This window comes from Ambystoma mexicanum, chromosome 3p (genome assembly GCF_040938575.1).
Source record: "Ambystoma mexicanum isolate Mex_15411 chromosome 3p, UKY_AmexF1_1, whole genome shotgun sequence".
Taxonomy (NCBI): domain Eukaryota; kingdom Metazoa; phylum Chordata; class Amphibia; order Caudata; family Ambystomatidae; genus Ambystoma; species Ambystoma mexicanum.
This window is the reverse complement of record NC_090925.1, coordinates 763,298,853-763,320,929: the sequence shown is the minus strand read 5'-3', so window position 1 is coordinate 763,320,929 and position 22,077 is coordinate 763,298,853. Positions and strand designations below refer to the sequence as shown.

The window sequence follows — 22,077 nt, the reverse complement described above, 5'->3', positions numbered from 1 at the left end:
CCAATGACATTTTACATTTAAAATACTTCAAACATGTTCATCCACAGATTTCCACTAGGTGGCAGGATTGGCCAACTTTTAAAGCAACATTTAAATGACTGCGGACACGGAGTGGACTCTCCAGATCCTCGTGCGTACCGCTTACGATAACGGTCCATCCGTTGGCCGTATTACCCTTGTTAATACCTAGGCCGATCGTTTCTGGAATATTGTGTTCTTCTGCTTGCGCTCCAGCCAATAAGGACACCCGTGGCACCTTCGGGAATGCTATTATAATAAGTGCAGGTCTCCAAGGCACTTCCAGGCATCACGTTTTGGTTATAGTTTATCTCAACAAGTGCACGAGGGTATGTCTACATGCAGTAGAGAAAAGCGGGCACGGTGGACGATACGGTCGCCAATGTAGTATCCCGCAAAAGGACCTCCTCACGCTGCTAGTCAGCCACCCTCATTCATACAAGGATACACCGACACAGGGGCTGGGATGCAACACTTCTCTACTTCATGGCTGTCAGCCTTGAACTGCCTTTCTGGCGGTAGCCCCGCCCCTTCCTACACGTAGGTCACAGCCCACTGGTTAATGGTAACAAACAGAGGACTCGTCCTCGGAACACATAAACACTGGCGACACCACAGCCGGTCTGACAGGGCTGCTCCCATTGGTGGCAGTAGCAAGGCTGATTTGCATAGGGCTGGTCACCTTCTGTAATGGTGCTGAGGGGGTAAAAAACAATGCTGTGGAAGATTGTCTAGAGAAATGCCAGTGGTGATGAATAATTCAAAACTTTAACATATCAGAGCTTTTGGTTATACTTTCAAGGTGTCAGCATGTAATCAAAATGTGTTGTTTTGCATTTATGGTTTGCCCGCGCTGCTAAAGCCATGACGCGCAGCTGCCTCAGTGCTCTTCATAAGACACAGGGTGTGAGCGTTGGCATGGTGCAGTAAAGCTATTTCTATGCGTCCCTGGCACCTTCAAACACAGGTTGGTGGTGAACAAAGTGGATGCCTGTTTACAATCTGTCTATAAACGGTATAAGGCTGGAAACGCCACTGCATGGGGGGTCAAAGCCGGGGCCTCAACACTCTGTGCTTTGTCACCTGTTCGGGAGAGGCAGCCTTGGTAGCTCACCACGGCATGGACGTTGCACCGTCACTATATGGTATAGGCTGTACCCACCAGCGCCAGCAGAGCGAGCCGGTGTCTACACACGGAGGGTTTCCTCTGTTTGAAAGCGTTGTATCTTCTGCCAAACCAGCCACACGTCTGTGACTTTTACCTTCACGGCTAATATATTCAGGAAAGTGTTTACTGTAAAAGCCTCTCACTGATTGGCTGACTGACAGACACACGGATTCACTCAATCTCCCAATATTCTTTAACTAAGGAACGTGGGGCCTGATGTACACCCTTCCCCAATAAAATATCGGAACCATTCAAACAAAAGAAGCGCATCTTTTTCCCATATGCTTTAATAGTGAACTTCATGTTTCTTTATACAGCCGGCACAACGCACAAGCGAGAAAAACTCCATTATCCACGCATGTTTCTTCGTTCAGAACTCCAGACACATAATGGCGGAAGGAGGAGAGAGGGGGGTTGGAATGTCTCAAAGGCACATTGGAAAGATTAAGGGAATCATTTAAGACCATGGAGTCAAAAAGGAAAATCAAACGTTGTCATGAAAATATTGTGAACTATCAATATCAAATTGAATAACATAACAAACAGTTTGTTTAGTTGGTTTACTGCTGTTTGGAGCAAGTGCCTAAAATAGGTTACAGCAGGACCCAGGGAGCCTCATCATTTACAGAAGCGTTTTTCAATGGGAAAAATCCCTTTGAAAAATGCATGATACATCTGGCCCACTGGCTCTTTTTCCTCGCAAAATGTGGTTTTGCTGCAACAGAAAGATCTGATGCTGACAGTAGTATTTTCCAGATGTTATCCTTATAAGATTTTATTTACATGTTCGAGTTTGATATTATTATTAAAGTTTCAAATGGGATGTATCAGAATTGCTCACATTTTTACTTTTAAGATTGACATACCAACCAGGTGGGGTGTGCCAGCAACTCGCTTGTTCCCATTTACATGGGGAAATGATATCACTGCAGCAAAGATGACGTCTCATTATGTCATTTCACTCCAGAGAGGGCTACCACACCCGACCCGTACTGATACCCCAGTACTGACAACCATTTTATGGAGCCTGCATGGCCTGTAAAGGGGTTTCCACAAAATGGCTGCCTCTAAATAAATCAGTACGGGAAGCCATTTTGCAGCACCTTAAGTGGGAGGAAGTGATATCATGGCAGTACAATGAGACTGATAAGAAGGGCAATATGTGGTTGATATCCCCATATGGGAAGGTTATTGGTCTAGCCGTTGACGTTTTGAAGATGACCAAATGGATTATCTCCCAAATCCACTTTTAATTCAATGTATTTTGGGTTGATGGGGGGAAATACTGATGACAGTATGGTTTTTGACTTGGGGGCTGTGTGATGCAGAATAGGATATGTGTACATCTTTTATCCGAGGGGGTGTAGCGGATGATGCTGGTGCTCTGAAGGGATCGCGGAATCCAGGTTTTTCTTCTCAGTGTGGCTCGGTCTGATGACGCAGTGCATTTCAGTGTGTGCCTGCACTGCCTCCATAGCTTGAGGCGTCACCCTTTTTGTTGCAGAGGTCAGTGTTGCAGCATTCAACCACATATGGATACTTTTCCTTAATGGCATCGTCTTGCCACTTCTTACACTCTTCGTGCGAGGCACATCCTCGGGTGACAGAGTCTGTGCATGTGAGAGATGGAGAGAAAGGGGGGGTTTAGTTCTTCTCATGGGTTGGGTTTGTTCACTTTATCAAACATCTTCAGTTGTGGCCTAGACAACCAGCTGGCTCTCCCCTGGTCTAGCAGACGTTGCCCAGAATTCTCAGCATCTGCGAACCCCGATCACATTGACCCCCAAAACTCCCCTACAGCTGTTATGACCACACTACTACTGCACATATGCCCGAAACGATTGTCTTTTATTTTAATTTATTCATTGTGATTTCGTTGGCCAAAAAACCTTAAAACATTTCTTACAAAAATGTCCTAATATAATATAGTAGTTATTCATAGATAAAAGTACAATTGATAACACAAATAATTATACATAATAAAAGTCTTCACCCAACATAGCACATATGCATTTTATTATTCGCACGAGAGCTAAAACACGCGACGTCTAGATTCCAGCCAAACCGACGTCCCCAAAAGATGTAATCATTGTATGGACAAAAATCAAAGGCAAATCCTTCCAGCCATCGGCATCTAACCAAATAAGTAGCCTCGCATTCCAACAAAAGGTGCTTCTAATTTTTAACTTTGGCAATAGATGTATGAAGACAACATTATCTGTCAGTACGTGGGAGGCCATGCCGAGCCCATGACGTGAAGTGTGCACAAGTCATTAAAAGAAAATCGCAGGAATAGCGTTTGTTACCTTGTCATTGGCAATGTAACTAGACAGAGTGGAAGTGTGTTAGTTTCCCTTATGGCATGTTTGTGATGATTGTATATCTTATATTTCCTAAGGGCGTCATGCTGGTTTGTCCAATCCCAAAGTGTCATTATTAGTTGTACCCTGTTGGGATTAGATAGCGGTCCCTCAGTCTTAGAATTGAATTCATCCAAGGAAGTCAGACACTCATTTTTCATTTTCCCAAGCTGTATTGATGTCCCTGCCAAATAGACTGCTTGCAAATCTTCAAAAAGGGTTTTTCTACGAGGATCCAGTATTTTACTTAGTAACTTGAGTTGATCAAACATGGTACTAAAGTTAAGAGATTGTACACCCAATCCAATACGAATTAAAGTGATTGGGATACAGGATGGATGTTTTGATGACCTGAAACCCATACGTCAATGTCGCAATGCACTTAGCTTTATAGAGTTTAATAGGGGTAATATAGAAAAAGAACAATATTTTGTGTATATTTTCTGCATTTGAGCTGAGATTGGCCTCAATTTACATTTTAGCCTGTCCTACAAATCTGTCCGCCTACGTTTGAATTCATCGTGTGTTTTAGGTTGGAAGTGTCTGTTCCCATGGATCACCTGACAAGACTTTCAGCAAATTTGGGAAGGTGATGGGTCATTACAGGGGTCCCCCAGAATGTCATATCCTTAGCCTTGCTCTGTTCATATCTCCAAAGGATAATTCTGCTCTGATAATCGTTATTCTATACTTTATACCACAGCCCCCCTAAATCTCTGAGGCAACCACTTCCCTTGGATGTACTTTGCCTCGGCCGCTGCATATTCATGGACTGTACGACATCGCTACCTTACTCTGTACATGCCCATATCCCTGTATCTTACCACTGCTGTGGAACTTTGCCTCCGCCCCTGAATATCCTCACACCTTAACATTGGCTGTGTATATATCAGTACCTTACAGTTCTGTGTGGCCCCCTCTGTACCTCTAGGACTGTAACACTGTAACTATGTATACTGTCTATTGTGCCTAAGGGCCTCATGTAACCGGTTCACCCTAGCTCCCTGATGCCTGAGGGCTTGTGTGTGCTATACAAATGGAAATAAATAATAAAGTACCTACACAGAGGGGACTGAGGGTTCTCAATTCTTTGGGCGCACCCTGCGAATGGTAGTGCACGGTCCCTTGCAATGAGCACCCAGGATCTGTCTGGGAGGCCCTGACTGAAATCTGCGTCCTGCTACTCCGCTCGCACACCCTATGCCCTCTCTTGAATAACTCCCCTCATTTCAAACGGCCTAGCTGGATTGAGATACCCCAGCCAGCTTCTAGAGCTCTCAGGTGGACACTGCCACCTTCCTTTCTAAAGGGGTCTCCGCACACCCTGGACCTATAGTAGGGGTATTATGCCATCAGTCCATCTCAGGCCATCTTGGGGCGCATTGAAACACAATTCACTTGCTGTGTAAGCGCCTTACAAATGCACAATAAATAAATAAGTTTGCTATGGGCCTGCAAGAGGTCCCGACCCTCCCTTTTGATTCACAGAACCCTGTAGTCGATGACATGCTTTAAACATATACAGATGATACAGAACATACTTTGGGACATCATTATGGCAGTTATATACATTTATACATACCAATCGTTGAATAGGTGGTTGTTGCACATGTGTCCTTGTATGTGCTGTCACACTCAACCGGCTTCACATCGAGATCATTGCCCTTGTAGCATTTGATAGCGGAGGCTGCATTTCAGAAATTAGAAGAGAAAAGTGTGAGACAGGAGGAGAGAGAAGCGGCCCTGACCACAATGTGTTAAACCCCAGAGACAGAGGTAACGGAATGATCCTGCCTGTGAGGCGATCATCTCGCTCACCCATCTACCACCCATCAGAGGGAACAATCCCGGGGAGTGACCGATTGCCCGTTCCCACTGCACCAACCCTTTGTCCAAGGGTTTCCTACTGGGAGTTATACTCCACTTTGTTTGGTAGGGTTTACATTGCCTGGGTTGTACGGCTGCATGCATTCAATTGGGGCTTTGTGTTCAGTATCTCACCGCAATAGATTGAGGCCAGCAGGACGAGGACAGTTGTGAGCTGCATTGTGAAGTCTGGAGTCCGATTCTGAGGAAGACACAGAGGGTTAATAAGCGGGCAATGGAAGACCAATCAAGAGTTTCAGAAAGGCAGGTGAAAGAGCATGGAGAGTCAATGAGCGACCACAGAAGAGAGAAATGACACTCGTTGAGAGGGGATGGAATAGAGAACTGGTCCCATCTGGCCTAAAAGCAGCCTTCTGGGAAAGGAGGTTATCAGCTGTTCAAGGATATGGGAACATACCAAGGACAGGTGCAGGGGTGTTCAGGAAGGATGCACCAAGCACCACACCCGGAGTGAGAGTGCCATAACTATGCATGTTTGGTATAAGACTGGAATTAAAATGATGTACACCAGAACATGGGAGAAAGAGTTACACAATGTTTATAATACATTAAAGTGAATAATTTAATTAAAACATCCACATATGCCAAATGCACATCAAGGACAGCATTGGTTCAGAGGAGGGGCATCCTTTCCCTATTCCTCCTCCAGGTTCCAGGAGGTCTTACAAACATCTCAATTTAAAGTATAAGAAGAGTTAACAACAGGAGGGCTCCATCTGCTCTGACAAACAAGCAAACACAAGGCAAATGTCGTGCTAAGGAGACCTGGCCACTGAGGGCTTTCAGAATTCTGAGCTGGGGAAACATCTGAGCTGACAAACAAGCAAACACAAGGCAAATGTCGGGCTAAGGAGACCTGGCAACTGAGGGCTTTCAGAATTCTGAGCTGGGGAAACATCTGAGCTGACAAACAAGCAAACACAAGGCAAATGTCGGGCTAAGGAGACCTGGCAACTGAGGGCTTTTAGAATTCTGCGCTGGGGAAACATCTGAGCTGACAAACAAGCAAACACAAGGCACATGTCGGGCTAAGGAGACCTGGCGACTGAGGGCCTTCAGAACTATGAGCTGGGGAAACATCTGAGCTGACAAACAAGCAAACACAAGGCAAATGTTGGCCTAAGGAGACCTGGCGACTGAGGGCTTTCAGAATTCTGAGCTGGGGAAAGTTCACGCTCACCTGAGCCCACTATCCCTTCAACACATTGCTTCTCTTTTCAAGTCCACAAAGTTTAATGAACATTTAAAGAAGACTATTTCTATGCATTCTTCTAATGTGACAAAACAGCTTTTGCTGCCCACATAATTGGTTCCACCTGCTCTTAGCACAGGCCTTTTCTGGCAGCAGTTTCAGATGGCTCGTGATGGCAAACCTCAGTATGATCCCCTTTCAGTACTGGGGACCCGCAGTACACTGCCTCTGTGTACCACCTGAATGCCACAGAGGGCTACCCAGGCCCTGTGTCTCCCATGCGCCATGCATCTGGCCTCCACTTCCCCCTGAGGGTTTAAACCTTCTTTTGTAAAACAGCAGAAAGAAATCGCTATTGTTTACACATAATCTCCCTCCCTGTCTTCTTTTGTAAAACAGCAGAAAGAAATCGCTATTGTTTACACATAATCTCCCTCCCTGTCAGGATAACTACACGAGATGGAATTAGACACAGTAGCCACACCAGGCAGGATTATGATACAATCACATCAAGTAGGATAATTGGTTATTTATAATGCGCTTAATACCCAGAGGTTTCTAAACGTGGACCCGGGGATCGAATCTGTGATGCTCCGCATTGTCTTGTTTCTAAGGAGAGCGCACTTGCCCCTGAGCTATCCTCCCAAAACGAAAAACGAAAAACAAATAGCATATCAGGCAGGATGTAAAACCATAACCACACCAGGCTGGTGTAGTAACAATGGCCAGGCCATCATGCATGACCCCCACACCCTCACTCATGCATGGACAGCTGCAGTTCAAGCACCTGAACAAACAAAAAACAGAGACAAGGTTGTTATTAGTCTGAGCTTCACTCACATGCGGAAATCACAGCATGTGCAGCACTGAAATGAAGGAGAGGCATGCAGGGGTGCATGTTTCCTTCATGCACATGACAGATGCAGCAGGGCACTCCTAGCATGCTTCCATCACACAGATCCAGTGGTCGAAGTGGGCGGGAGCGGTCAGAAGCGGTGCTCCTCTACTTCTTTTAATTGAATTTTACAGTTCCTATAATTTTATTTTACAAAGAAACCGTTCCGGAATGGTTTCATTTTAAAATAAAAGTGTGGGAGGAAGTTGAAACTTGCACTTCGGTGCACTGCACTGGACATTCTCTTAAATGGCAGGCACATGTGTTTTGGGGTTTGTATTGTGCATGGGAGGGGGCGTGGCGATGTTGGTTTGTGGGGAGCAGTGAAGGCCAGGAGGGAACATAGCTCCACTACTTCTTTTTGTACACTTCGATCACTGCACAGATAATTGGTTCAGCTGTGCGGCCACAGGACATACATGGAACACACACACACACACACACACACCCACCCCGCCCGCCTCCCCACACCCCCCAGGTATAGCACTGCCAGAAGAATTCCACACGCTTCTCTCTCATCCACAGTGCCGGATTCAGAGAATAGCAGAAGGGTGCATTGTGGGAGAATTGCCATCTGGTGGTATAACCGAAGCCTTTTTGATTTCTAATAAATAAAATGATATGATTAATTCTGTTGCTAATTAGACCCCCTTTCATACAGGCTTCATGCCAAAATTATAGTGCAAAATGTGCCTTGGCTAATGCAGTTTTCTGACACCCTCAGGAGCAGCCCTGCCATGGCACATGGCAGGTTCAAACGCTGCATGCACTTTGCTGACTGCTGCTGGAACACAACATTTCTGCAGGTGAAGGTGGCGTTTTACTCATAAGCACCTCCGTTTCCAAACTTGATAATTGCATGCCTTAGTCAGTTTGATGGCACGAAGATCTTTAAATATAAGCCATGTCTGGTTTTGGCATGCTGACTACTAAGAGAACACAATTATATAGCCACAGCAATTTGATATAATTGTGGCGTCAGCTCTGTGAGCAGGGCCCAGCGGTGGCAAGACTGATTTATATTGTGGTCTAATCTGAGTATCTCCTCAGCTACTATGCGGAACAATGGTCAGGTTGCTGCATATTTGATCCCCATGCAGGAAGGGAAACACCTTCCTTCAGCACACAGGAATCTGCCACAAGAGGAGGTTTCCGGGTACCTGGTGCGTCAAAGGTATTACTGACATAACAACGCCACGCTCACACCAGGGTGCTGGCCTTAAGGACTCTCTAGCACTTCATGCACTCCCCACTACCCATTTCCTGCAGACAAGGCACAGTGGGTGTGATGCCAGAAGGCAAAGGGCAATTGTTACATTAGCCTGGATTGGACCCCTTAAATGAGGCTTGATTTGGACCAATCCCCTGTGACATTGTGCCTTTATAAGCAAGAGGCGCCCCCTCTTTCTTTAATTTATCTTTGGGTTATCACAGGAAGAAGATTTCATTGGACCTCTTTTGGGATTACAGCTTATTCCAAACTCCTCTTCCTTTGTTTATTTATTTATTTATTGTGCATTTGTAAGGCGCTCATACACCAAGTAGATTGTGTTTCAAAGCGCCCTTAGAGACTACAACTGATGTCATCGAAGATGTCATCGAAGGCAGATGCAAGTTCTACTCCCTAACTACCCCCAAGGAACATTCATGGGAAAACTGCTGTGTGGACAAAGCCTACTGTAACTGATGCACTAGTACCCTGAACCCTGTCCCTGGATGTGACTAAACCCCTTAAAGCCCCTCTTCAAGCCTCCCTGGTTTGGAAGTTCAGATGAAACGACTCATCTTGCGACTGAAGACAGTGGGCTTGCCAGCAGTCAAGCAACAGTTCTGGGCCTTGATTCTTGCACTGAATCATTTGTGAGCTACACTGGCCCGCACATCGCCTGCCGGCCACAAGCAGCTTCATGCCATGTATCATTGATGCTTGGACCGGAAACGTGTTGTGCCCAGTCGACCAAATCGCCAACCTGACACTGAACGAGCCCCACAGTAAGCTCCTAGAAGTCTGGCTCAATGATGTTGATCCCGCAAAGACCATAAACCAAAATTACTGTGAATAGGCTCCGTCCTTCTGGGCCACATTTGGACCATAGTGACTTTCACGGTTCCTTCCCAAACTTTTTATACAGGTCTGTTGACATTGTCAAAACGTCTTGTGCCTCAACACCACTGTTGATCAACCCAGAGTGCCCTTTCACACCACGTTCTGCATTTTGCAGGGATTGCCCAGCATAATAAGGAAGGTCAATCCCATCATTGCACATATATAGGGAATTACCCAAGTTGGAGGGATGACAAATGACTACGTGACACATATGTTCCCTGTTTATACTTAAGGCTGCAGGATTTATGGAATAACCTGTATGTGGCTGATGTCCATGAAGAGTTAACTAATTGCCACTCTTAATCACCTAATTGTGGCCAGTTACACATTTTGTCAGTCTTGTTTGTCAATGAAATTGTCATCTTTGATGCTACTCAAATTGGTCTGCAACACTCTCTTTAGGTTTAAATCAGTTTATTGCAAACCAACAATTTAAAAATTAAGTTGACCAAATCAGTGATTCTAATCACAAAGAGTAATAGGAAACAAATCTAAATTCAGGTGGGCTGTTGCCAAGACACCATTAAATATACTATCCCACTATGATTGGGATATCCTATTCATGATACGCCCCAGACCTGCAGACATCCAAATTATACTAAAATCAAAGTTAGCTCTGCTGTATGTCCAAATTACAAAGATAAAAGCCAAATATTGTAGATACTTATTTGTTCCCCTTATTAACTTCTATAAGGGCAAAGTATTACCAACCATAACTTACGGCTTAAAAGTATCAACACTGTTAAAATGGGAGGAACTAAACACTTTGCAGGGCTACTTGTGGATAAGAATTTTCAGACTTCCTAAATCTATACCTATAGTGCCGACACAGCACGAATTTGGTATTCCCCACTGAAGGTCGATTATTTGTTGAAATAAATTAAAATTATTTCTAAAAATCTTAGAGCCTCCGAAGAACTCGGTATACATCGATGTAAATTTGGCTATGTTAAGTAGTCAATCTAAGACCGTAACGAATTTTATTGCAGACTGTGATGGGATCTTAGTAGAAATTGACTCGAGACATCAATTTCTAATTGACAATCCTCAGAAGGTAAAAGAAATGCTGCCACATAAGTGGGTGCAATCAACAAACCCAACTTTCAAGCTACACTCAATTTTTGTAATACGCTAAAATGTTGCCCCTTATTACATCTTGCTAAAATACCTCTGCAAGTTCCCTGATAAGAACTATTGCCATATTTATACAGGATTTCATTTAATTTATTGGGAACTTTCGAAAGCAAAGGTCGCTACAGAGGTCTGGATTAAAGCAATAGAATGTGCTTTCTTTGCCAAATCGCAGCTGAATTAGAGACACGTAAACACTTATCAAGCAGATGCGATTCAACGAGACTGTTAAGAAATTAGGTTTTAAAAAGTTGTGTGCATGACTCGTACTTTCAAAACTCTGGCTACGTTTGGAGTGAACTATCGGAGGGGAGACAGATGGCATTGATAACTGCATTAGAATGTTATAGGATTATGCATGGCCTGTTTTGAGAAAGAATTGCACTATGGATAAGCAATATAATTGTAATTTCCCTTTCAAATTTTGTTAATTATGATCTTTTTATTGTAAAGTAATTCTGTGTGTGTGAAAAGGTTTAGTGAACATAACACAATAAAATATTTATACATTTTTGGGGTATTTCCTTCTGTTTTTTTCTATATTTTGAAGGCAGTGTGTGTATCTGTGCTTATTGCCATTTTGTTTAAGCTAGTTGCAACTAGTTTTTTTCCACAAGTATCCAAATAAAGAAATGCATTAAGGCCATCACCCAGACATACAGTAAACAGTGGAGATGGGTTATTGGACATCAACTCCAGTTCTATGCTTATCTTATAAAAGGCTGCTGCTGTGACTGCTGCTGACCTGGGCTTCATCTCCACAGCTGTTTAAACAGATTGCAGTGCGAAGCACCGTGGCTTTTTACACCCCTTATGCTGCCAGTCTGCAAAGAAGCATGACTGACAGAATGGGGATCCAATCAGGGAGACCCTGCAAAAAAGGATGACTGACAGAATGGGGATCCAATCAGGGAGACCTTGCAAAGAAGCATGACTGAGAGAATGGGGATCCAATCAGGGAGACCCCGCAAAGAAGTATGACTGACAGAATGGGGATCCAGAATGGGGATCCAATCAGGGACACCCTGCAAAGAAGTATGACTGACAGAATGGGGATCCAGAATGGGGATCCAATCAGGGACACCCTGCAAAGAAGCATGACTGACAGAATGGGTATCCAATCAGGGAGACCCGTTTTCCCATTTATATCCGAATTAATTCCACATGTATTGCTATGTGAACACCTGAAGAATCACAAAGCAAGCAGGGAGCCTTGCTACTAATCCGGTCTGTGAAGCACCAGCAGAGAGGCCGTGATAAAGGAGACATCTGAATTATTCCACTAAAAAGAGAGGGAAGGAAACGAAAGCTGAAGAAAGAAAACGGAGCATGATTATGTCGAAGGAGAATAAGTGTGCGCCTCACCTTTTGCCCGTGCTCCTCTGGGGTGCGAGTCTGTGTCTGGGATGCTCCCTTGAGATCGCTGATGGGGTGGACGAAGAGACCGGCTTTTATTCAGTAGAACCCGGATCTTGAACGCAGAGTTTCATCCCCTGACTCACACATGCTTGCTAACATCTCATGGAATAAATATTTTACTTGCTTAAACAAACCTGGGTGTCTCACATGCTCCATCACCCCGAGGCAGACACGCGGTGTGCTCTGCCACAGGATGTCGCCCTTTGGTGAGCTTGCCAGACTTGCACAAGAGGGAACTGTTTTGATGGATTGCCAAAGAACACCTGCAGCCTGCACCTCAAGAGTGCCGACACCCCAAGTGCCTCGAAATTGAGACGGTAGCAACAACAATTGGAAGGCCCGGTCTACAGTTGTGTGATGCCATGTGACTGAGATTGTGGATTTGGCTTGTGCAGTAGGGAGACTACATGGTCATACATCCTAGGGTCGCCATATGCCTACCCGAGATCTTCCTTCTTACCAGTTGTTATCGCAGCTATTATACAATTTGGCTCAAGATTAGAACTCTCAGAATTCAATAATTTGAAAATGGCCACTGTGATAACTGCTCACACGAGCGTTATGCAATGATCCTTTTGTGATCAGTGCTGTGCTTGGGTCATTGCACACTGACTCTACAGGCATGAACACGATCACCAGCAACATCCAGACCCTCCACTGCCTTCCTTACCAGTACAAACCTTTCCTGTGTGATTAACCCTTCTCCCCCTCTGCCCTTCCACTCATCTAATGCCCTTTTCTATCCTCACTGCCCACGATCTGGTAACCTCTGATGGAGGCATAACATGCTACTGGTGCAGTTAGACCACTATAGTGGTGACTGTGTGTGATGAATTAGAAGTAACCATCCCAGAAACCCTGACCTGGACCCCCTCCCATGTGACCAAGGAAAGGCAGCCGCTACCTGATCCTGACCATGTGGGTGGTATTATGTGGGAGGATCACATGGGAGGTAACTCGGGTCAGGAGAAATGGAAGTACCTTCTGAATAATGTCCCTAATTATCCTTCAGTCCTGATGGCTTCCTGTAAAATTGAGGATTTTGATTTTAGAATAACTAAGAACATTATGGACTCCAAGTCCCATAATGCTCTTAATGCTCTTAGTACTAACACAAGGAAGTGGGAGCCAGAGTTGCAAAACTCTAATGAGCGGTCTAGTGATTACATTGACCCACATCTGAGCGGGACCTTTAAACATTAAAGGCCCTTCAGTTGTGGGCCAAAAAGAAGGAGAAGGAGCAGGAGGAAGCAGAGGTCGGCACCGCTGCATTGCCAGTAGTGAGACGATGTGCACAGAACGTGGCAGAGGTCCAGTCAGATGCTGAGGATGCACAACGGGAAGCGTTAATGAGGCCAGCTGTCCCAAAGGAGAGAGAAGCTCTCTGTGTCCTGCATCTCGCTCTGGTGTGAGGTTTTCGGTGGAGCACGTTTGGAGCAGTGGGTGCTCCAGTGAAAGATAGCATGAGCAGAAGAAGGCTGACCGGAGCTGTCAAATGTTGGAGAAGCCCCGACGTTTGAAGAAGCAGAAGCAGCCAGTCGGAAGGAGATGCCAAGACACAACACTGAGTTGACCTAATATAGTTGACCCTGGGGCGCTCAGAAATAGACAGCTGTGCAGAAGTGCACCTTTTGAATGCCAAACCTTTAAACTAAAGCAAAGTGAGTGCAGCCTTCAACATGGGAGATGTCCAACCTGAGAATATTGTAACCCACATTGCCAAAGCCAAAAGGGGGCAACAACTAAACAAAGTGAATACAATCTTCCAAAAGGGGGATAACCAACAAAGGGACAGTATAACCAGCATTGCCAAAGCCAAAGAAAGCTGAGCGTGACATTGAGGCAATTTAAATGCAGCTGTCCCAGAGACCCTGTAGAGGAAAGTCGTAAGCTACATTGCCAATAGCCTAATAGGTTGTGTAGAAAGAAATCAGAGAAGGCAGGAGACAATCCTTCCTTGTAGAAAGAATCAAGGGGGAGAGAAGTTTCACCTGTATTGCCTATGGCAAACATATCAATGTGAGAATCATTGCCCCTTTGTACAGCATGTTTGTAAATGAACTTGTAGAATTGTGTTGCAAGTCAAAAAACATACCCAAGAACCCATTGTTGGTTCAACTTTCCGCATTGAGAAATGAATTGTGGAAAGTTTGGAACAAGCCTCACCACAGAGTACACGTTGTAGTAGTAGGAGTCTTATCCTGGCTGGTGAGTACACCAAGAAAGGGACAATTATTGGTTAGACCCGGGAGGGGAGTGGACTAGCAAGAAGATGATTTTAAGTACTGCGGTAGAATGTTGTGAAAGTTGTGGTTGAAAAGAAGTGGCAATTCCATTACTGACTTTTGAGGAACTGTTGTATAACCATCCTGAACTACTATGTTGCTTATGAAGGAGAAGTTTTGATGAACTGTTATATAATCAACGTGACTAAAGTATAACTTTCTGAATCAACCATCCTTATGAAGGTGTTGCTAATGAAGAAGAAATGCAATGTGATAGAAAGTGATTGGTCTTTTGTGAAAAATAACTCTTTACATTGACTTTTCAACTTGATATATGAAGAGAAAGTCTTTTTGGTTTGATAAGCAGAAGGTTGTGAAAACTTGTTGGTCAAGCAGAAGGTTGTGAAAACCTTAACAATTGTTTTGGGAGTGAGACACCTTTTTGAAACTGAGATAGTCACTTTGCCAAGTGAAGGACATACTGGATGAAAAGAACTGTGTATTCTACTTGAGTGGAACGTGGCTAGTGAAAAGAACTTTCCTGCAATGGAACGTTGGCTTTGAAACATCCTGCATTGATCCAGGGGAAGGGAATCCTACAAGGAATCCTGTTTTGTTTATGTTTGACTTTATATGTTATTATGCAAAGTTGAAGCCACCATATACTTCCTGTGTGAGGGACAGATACTTTAGGACATTAGGTCATTTTCCTTTAGCCTCAGTTTGATAGGTAGGAAACTCCTTTGTAGGGCAGGGAAAGATAGGCGTTTGTCACCCCTTTTATAATTTAATAAAATGGCGACTTGTGAGAAAACTCCACCTATGTGTCCGTCTTCCATGTCTGACCCCTCACACTGGGGAAGTATGAGAATCTCTTACCAAGAGAGACGACAGAACCTGGCACTTAAAAGGCATCCCATTTGATATAAAGCCATTAAGAACCATGTCAAGGTGTTCTCTGATGAGTTTGTTGATACATATTCATACTGTGTCCCATAGGAACAGTCAAGTGGTAGTATTATTCTTTCAGATAATGTATTCATTGTATTATCCACAATCCAAACTACAAGCATCGAGCCTACATGAGCTTCACTCTTACAGAGATCATCAGCACTCATATTTTGTTTGCAACTTGATATACAAAAAGAAATAAAATGTAACACAATTATTACAAGCTCAAAATTGTACAACTATACAAGAGACTTCTCTAACCCTCACATCACGGCCTGAGAGCTCACAGTTTTCAGCTGCTTGTCAGAAACAACTGCCCTGTACATGACCCACAACATACAAGACCCGCGATTGACTAACAGCAATTTTTATCCAAAAACCCAGAGGCAAATAGGGTAATACAACTAGCAAAAGACAGTGTGGCAAGCTGGTGTCCCTGAAAAAACAGACGGTATGGAGAGATGACAGTCAGGTCCAGCAATATGTAAGATGTAGAATTCGTCATGCCTACGCTCACGGATACTAAAAGCTCAGACTTTGGACCATATGACACCTCATTGTAATCTATTGCCAAGCACATGTGTAGAAATACATGCTAGTGCTGCCTGCTTCCGTTCTTTAGGAACACTGCCAAAAGCAGAAAGGGTCTTCCCAGCAGTATTGATCGTTGTTGTGCTGCCTCTTAACCTCTATGGAGCTCATTTTGCACCTCTGCGTAATTCGGTGGCGGACACCCGTTGCGTGTAGACAGTTACTGCAGCCTAATTTCGGTTATTTACAAGGCAGAATGCACGGCAAAAGCAGCATACGAGGATGTACACTGCCTTTTACCCAGCACTTTTGCAATTTGCAGTGCGCATGGCAGGTAGCATTTAGAATGGATCCCTATGTGGTCCGTCTGCTTATTGCTGGTGCATAGAGCTGGTGTTAGGGAGAATTCTCACCCAACTGCTAAATTCCCTCTACCTTAGAGCCCTCCAGCTCTTTTGCTATATTTTGGGACTTTGAACATTTCATTTTCAATGTGTTTTACTTTTGTGTACTTTGGATATGGAGTTTTAAAACAACTCCATAGGCATCGCCTTTTTCTGTGTGTCACACAGAATCCTCAGTGCAGTGGCACAGGGGTGTCTTTCAGACTCCCCAAGGTTTAAACACCTTCTCTGGGACTGACTACTGTCTCCCAGAGCATGTAAAGTTAAAATGACTTTACTAGTCCTTTTAAATTTACAGACCCAGCACACACTATCTTCCTATAGAGTGCTGGAGGGGTTGCCTAGCATCCCCTCAGTCTAAACACTCACGTAACAGTCAAATGCTACCCTTTCCCACTTGAAATGGCTGATGGCAGTGTTTTTAAACAAACTACCATGATTTTTCCCGACCGTGCACACCGGTAGCTAAAGATCGGGTCAGCCATGTTTTCTAATATGGCGCCCCAGACCTATCTGTAAAAACAGACTCCGGACAACTTTTTTCACCATTTCTTTTTGGAAAGGTCCTTCTTGTGTTTGTCTCTGCGCACCAAACCAGGTTTGGTCCCTTTGTTCGTTGGCCTTTGGAGGGCTTCATTGCTGAAGCCCTCCTCTGGTGCCTGAGTGTCTGGGGTGGACAGGATGTGAGGAGGTGCCAGAAACTCCCTGTGCTTAGTCTCCTAGGAGACCTGAATGCACTCTGGCGTGATTGGCTGGCTGGCTGTCCGTCAAGGACAGCCTTCCTGCTGCGTGAGTGCCAGCCAGGCTGGAATGAATGGGGGAAAAATGTTTAAAAGCATGTCTCTGGGACTTGGAAACAGAGTCGACCACTGAAAAGAAAGAACCAAAGACGAGCTGAAGGAAGACGACTGCTGCAACTCCCAGTCCACCGGTGAAGCCCTTCTGCAGGTCTGAATTGCCTGAAACTCCATCGACAGAGAAGCCCTTCAAGGTTAACTTCTTCCCTTGAGTTTGGTGGGAACAACCAACTCGTAAGCCACCTGGACACCATCCCCAACCTGGTCAAATTTTCTTCAGAGTGCTGTTGAAAACCGGATAGTCAGGGGGAAGGACGCCAGCTCGTGGACATTAAGGCGCTCACACCTTAAACCGACATTTTGCCAAGCTTGTGGCCTCTTCCCTGGGCAATGCAGGAACCTCCCGGCGTCCTCCTTCTTGTCCCTGCGACTGAAGCTCAGGAACAGCGAGATCTGCAGGAACTGCCAGGAACAACTGCCTCAGCTACAGCTTTTCTTCACTTACAAGGTACTGTGCAAGTGTGGTGCAGAACTCTGTTCGTCCACTGTGAAAGTTTGTGAAACTTTCCTGACTTCGAAAGCTTGTCCTTCCCTAAACCAACATCTACCTTTTCTTCTGACCAAATTCTTCTAAGATTCGTGCCAAAGACTTAACCATTTAATACCAGAACTGTGCTTTCCTATACAGGACTCTGAACCATTGATTTTGGCCCAGGCCTATTGAATTAAATTGCTGGTTGTGAACTGAAACCCTTTGCCCTGCCTATGAAAGTATTTGTGCTGTTGATTCTTATAACCTTGTCTTTTTCCCTTTTTTAAAGTAACTGAAGGGCCATTTTGTTCCCATTTCAGGGGAGCTGAACTTGTTCAGAAACTGATTGGTTGTGTATTGTAGTATATTAGATTGTGATATTGAGCTGCTCTTAATAGTGGAATGTTTTTCAAACGACTGTGTAAATAAATGTATATTAATTTACCAAGAAACCTTGAGTTATGTGTTTGTTTGAATCACTGTATTTGCTGGTCCTTTGTGTAACCTGTTCTACTGCTCACTTTACTCTTCAGATAAGTCTGGCTGCTCAGCCACCGCTACCACATTACTGTATAGTACAGGCTTGTACCAAAGGTGAAATTGTACTTACACTTGTAGTCTTAATAGTGTGTAGTGTTCCCAAAGGGTACTGCATATGATTCTGCCTAACAGTTGGTAGCCCCTATAGTGATCCACAACATTTGCACTGGCATGAAAATCCATGCCAGTGCAAATGTTGGGAGTATTTGCATGGTGGAGAGGAAGGGAGTGTTGGAAATGCAAGCCCCACTGAGCCCCAATGAAATTGTTCTAGGGCCGAGGGGTTTGAAAGAAGAGCGAATCATTAAGCTTTTGAATGACATTTGGAATAGGACCTTCTGGCATTTTGAGGCATGGCTCCTGCAGGCAGGATCGTAGACATTTGGGGTAGAAGCCCTGGGGGTAGTGGGAGCTCCTTTATCTAAGAGGGTCGAGGAGCCTTTGAGGTTTGGGAGGTGAGGTCGCTGATGCTTCTTTTTTTGTGAACTGTGGTGGTTGCTATCAAACTTTCCATTCGGTGGGGTCTAAATACTCGTCCCGATCAGATTAAGCAAGGCGAGTGTGATTGAAGCCTTCAGAGGTGTTTTTGGTATGAGGGGAGGCTGTAAAGCCAAGAACAAGTAAACAAATTGGTCGTCATAAAGTGCCTTTTATGATACAATTTTCAAACTATATTTCCTATTTAAGAATGATGACAATTGTGGGGTTTGTGGAGCAAATCTGACTACCTCTCGCATGGCGCGGCTCTATCCCTTCTACCCCACCTGAAGTGGTGGCAAAGCCAGCCTTAAACATTTTATTTTGGGGGTGGAGGTTGGGTGACAGTTTTTGAAGCTGGTTGTGACTCGGTCCATTAAACCATCGGGCAGTCAGCGCGCCTTTCCTCTGAGGCCAAAAGGCTGGACAGATATAATGCTTCTCTTTGACCCATTAGATGCATCTCACAACCTAATTCAGAGGATATTAGTTTCGCAAAGAGATGCTACGCATCGGGAGGTGCGAGCCATCTAAAAGCAGAACCCGGCAGTTAAGTCTTTGGCTTCAGCACAGGGCTTAATATAATGTCACCTGAGCTGACATGTGTCCTCTACCCTCATACGTTTTCTGCTGCTGCCACGTTGATAATTGTTTAAAAGTAAATACTGTGCTCTCCAAGGTGCAGATATGGCGCTGTTATATAGATGACATCCTAGTGATATGGAAGGGAAGTGAAGTCAAAGCCAAAGAATTTTGTGAGTGGATTAACGTACAGGATAGATCCTTGAGATTCACATCGGTGATGAATCAAAACACCCTGAACCTTTTAGACATCACAATTCAAAGTAATGAAGAGAAACAGTGCTTTTTGTCAAACCATTTCATAAGCCTATGGACCACAATGCATTGTTGCACTAAACAAGTTTTCACCCTCGCCATGTAAGGATATGTAAGAGATAATTTGCCTTCGCGGCAGTTCCTTAGACTGAAAAGGAACAGCGCATGGCAGCAGGATTACAAAAGGGAAGCCATAGACCTAAGACTAAAGCTATTTGCGAGAGGCTATTCAAGTGTGCTGACAGCCAAGGCAATGAAGAAGGCAAACAACAACAAGCACTGTTAGAATACAATATAACACGAGCAAAGAAAAATGAGGAAGACAAATTGGTTTTTGTGAACACCTACAGTAACTTGTCCAATCAAATCAAGAACATTGTGAGCAAAAATTGGAAGATTTGGGAAAGGGGGAAGTGCCCAATCGACAGCCCAATAGTAGCCTTCAAGAGGAGTAAGATGCTCAAAGATCAGTTAACACAGAATGACATCAGCCGTAGAAATAAGAAACAAAAAAAGATAACAGAAACATGGGGTTTGACTCACCTGAAAGGACATTCACCCTATGGGGTGTGCACTTGCTGCCCACAGACTTTCTGAAGTTCTGTAGTAGACATCGCATTAAAGAACCTTTGGAGGCAGAACAGCTTTACAAATTGCAGTTCCAAGATGGTACTGTATGGAATCCGGTGTCCTTGTAAAACTGTACATAGGCAAAACAGAGAGAAAGATAAGAACAAGGGTGACAGAACACAAGAGCTGTATTAGAAAGAGAGTATAGAATGCACCTTTGTTGCCCACTGGATTGAATATATACACACAGTGGGAGACTCAAAGTGGACAGTGTTATACCAATTGAGGACAGGAAATGATATGAATTGGGATAAGAGAAGACTACTGTTGAAGGAACAAGAAATCATTTTTCTGACACAAAGCGTTGACAAAGGTCTCAATGAACAAACAGAGTGGCTTAAAAATTAATAGATAAGAGTGCACCTGATTACTATATAAACTTGGACGTTATACCACATGGGCAATGTGTGCTGGTTTGAGTGCCAGCATTGGATAGCATTAGAACTAAGCAGGGGATTGACAAACTAATCAGGTTCAAGCTAAAAAAAAAAAAAATCATTGGGAACGTAATTATGGAATAAAGACTAGTGAATTAACGATGATCGTTTACCATCGGAAATCGAACGCCTCTCCATATCAATGTGATGAGAGAGCGGACAATAGCAGCTTTGTCAAACTACTCACAATATAGGTTTAGATGCAATCGACACAATTAACAAAGAAGAAGGACGATACGTGTATGTGCAAATGGCAAGACATAGAGAATCCAAGATGGTGCTTGTACGTACAGAAAGTGGAATACCAGTAAGAGATGTGCGGGAACTGAAGCGACATAGAAAAGGGACTGTTTAGCAAAGCCGTCTGTGAATTTAAACACAGAGAGGAAGACGAGATGCCGCAGTAGCATGTCGGCAAATAAGCAGCCACGCATAGACAAACAAGAATGTAGTGAATTTAACAATGGGACAATGGGAAATATTGTTACGTCTTACGATGTCCATGTAGCTCAGTAAATCCCTTCTTCCAATTTCCCTGGTGCCTGTGGTGATGTAGATATCAAATATGGAGGAAGAAGTGGACAAAGGCAATTGGAATATATAGCCCAGGGGAATATATAACCCAGGGGATACAAGAAAGGAATGGGAAGTCACTCGGTAGACATAACTGAACTAGGTAAATGGGGTTACTAGGATGTAACCCAACAGATGGTTTCGAAACCACTGTGAGCACATCTGCACTTTAGAAGGAAGTAACAGTGGGCCCATGTTTTCACAGATTACTGTTGCGACAGGTCTGCATTTTATAACCAGGAAGACGGTACAGCTTAAAGAGATGAAGAACTAGGTCATTGTTTACGAACCATACAAAGAGGCAGATATATTTATCGCATGAGGTAAATCCTGTGGTGTAGGAACATTGACTTAGCACTTACTAGTGTGAGAGGTTATATGTCGGAATCGGCAAAATATAACTGACCCAGTGGTTTTAACAGTGATAAATTCGAGCAAGGAAGACACTGGTGCAACTGCTGGCAAGAAATATGTAGGTTAGACAGGATGTGAATAGGGCGGGGCAGTACAGTGCACATTATACAGCTTAGTGAATTTAAGACTGTTGAGCAATATGATCAAAAAATGTGTATAGTATGTTGAACATCGTGTAAAATATATTGCATTGGTGTTCTGCATGATGTAGGTTACCGAACATAGCAGGGTTATCAAAAAAAGTAGGAGATTACACAGTAGCAACAAGAGAGAATTTGAGACAGAAATGGGATAGTAACACTTTTTAATCAGAGGTCCTTTGCATGCAAAATTATGGGGAATAATAGTCCTTTTTGTTTATTAACAAATCAAAATATGAGAATTTAAATGTATATAAATGTCGTTTCAGGAGAAGAATTGTTGCCAAAAGTGCCCAGTGTTCTGCATAAGGAGCATATCCATGGGGAAAAGCAGCAGAGTACAGCTGTAACAGTGTGCAGCCTCCAGCCGTAATATACAGTTTGCTTCCAATACAAGTGGGAATCAGCTTAT

At 44.0% G+C, this 22,077-nt stretch overlaps 1 protein-coding gene across 2 annotated transcripts; it reads right to left on the bottom strand.

The window, feature by feature from the left end:
• Positions 1-1,455: 1,455 nt before the first annotated feature.
• LOC138580828 (ly6/PLAUR domain-containing protein 2-like) lies at positions 1,456-20,809 on the bottom strand. Of its 2 annotated transcripts, XM_069651692.1 has the most exons (5): positions 20,726-20,809; positions 20,015-20,171; positions 5,548-5,614; positions 5,129-5,233; positions 1,456-2,796 (listed from the first exon to the last, which is right to left on the bottom strand). In XM_069651692.1, the coding sequence occupies exons 2-5, from the start codon at positions 20,024-20,026 to the stop codon at positions 2,636-2,638; spliced, it is 345 nt and encodes a 114-aa protein (XP_069507793.1). In that variant the 5' UTR covers positions 20,027-20,171; positions 20,726-20,809; the 3' UTR covers positions 1,456-2,635. The 2 variants fall into 2 exon arrangements, with proteins under 2 accessions (XP_069507793.1, XP_069507794.1); XM_069651693.1 differs by lacking the exons at positions 20,015-20,171; positions 20,726-20,809 and adding an exon at positions 12,124-12,247.
• Between the last annotated feature and the right edge of the window lie 1,268 nt (positions 20,810-22,077).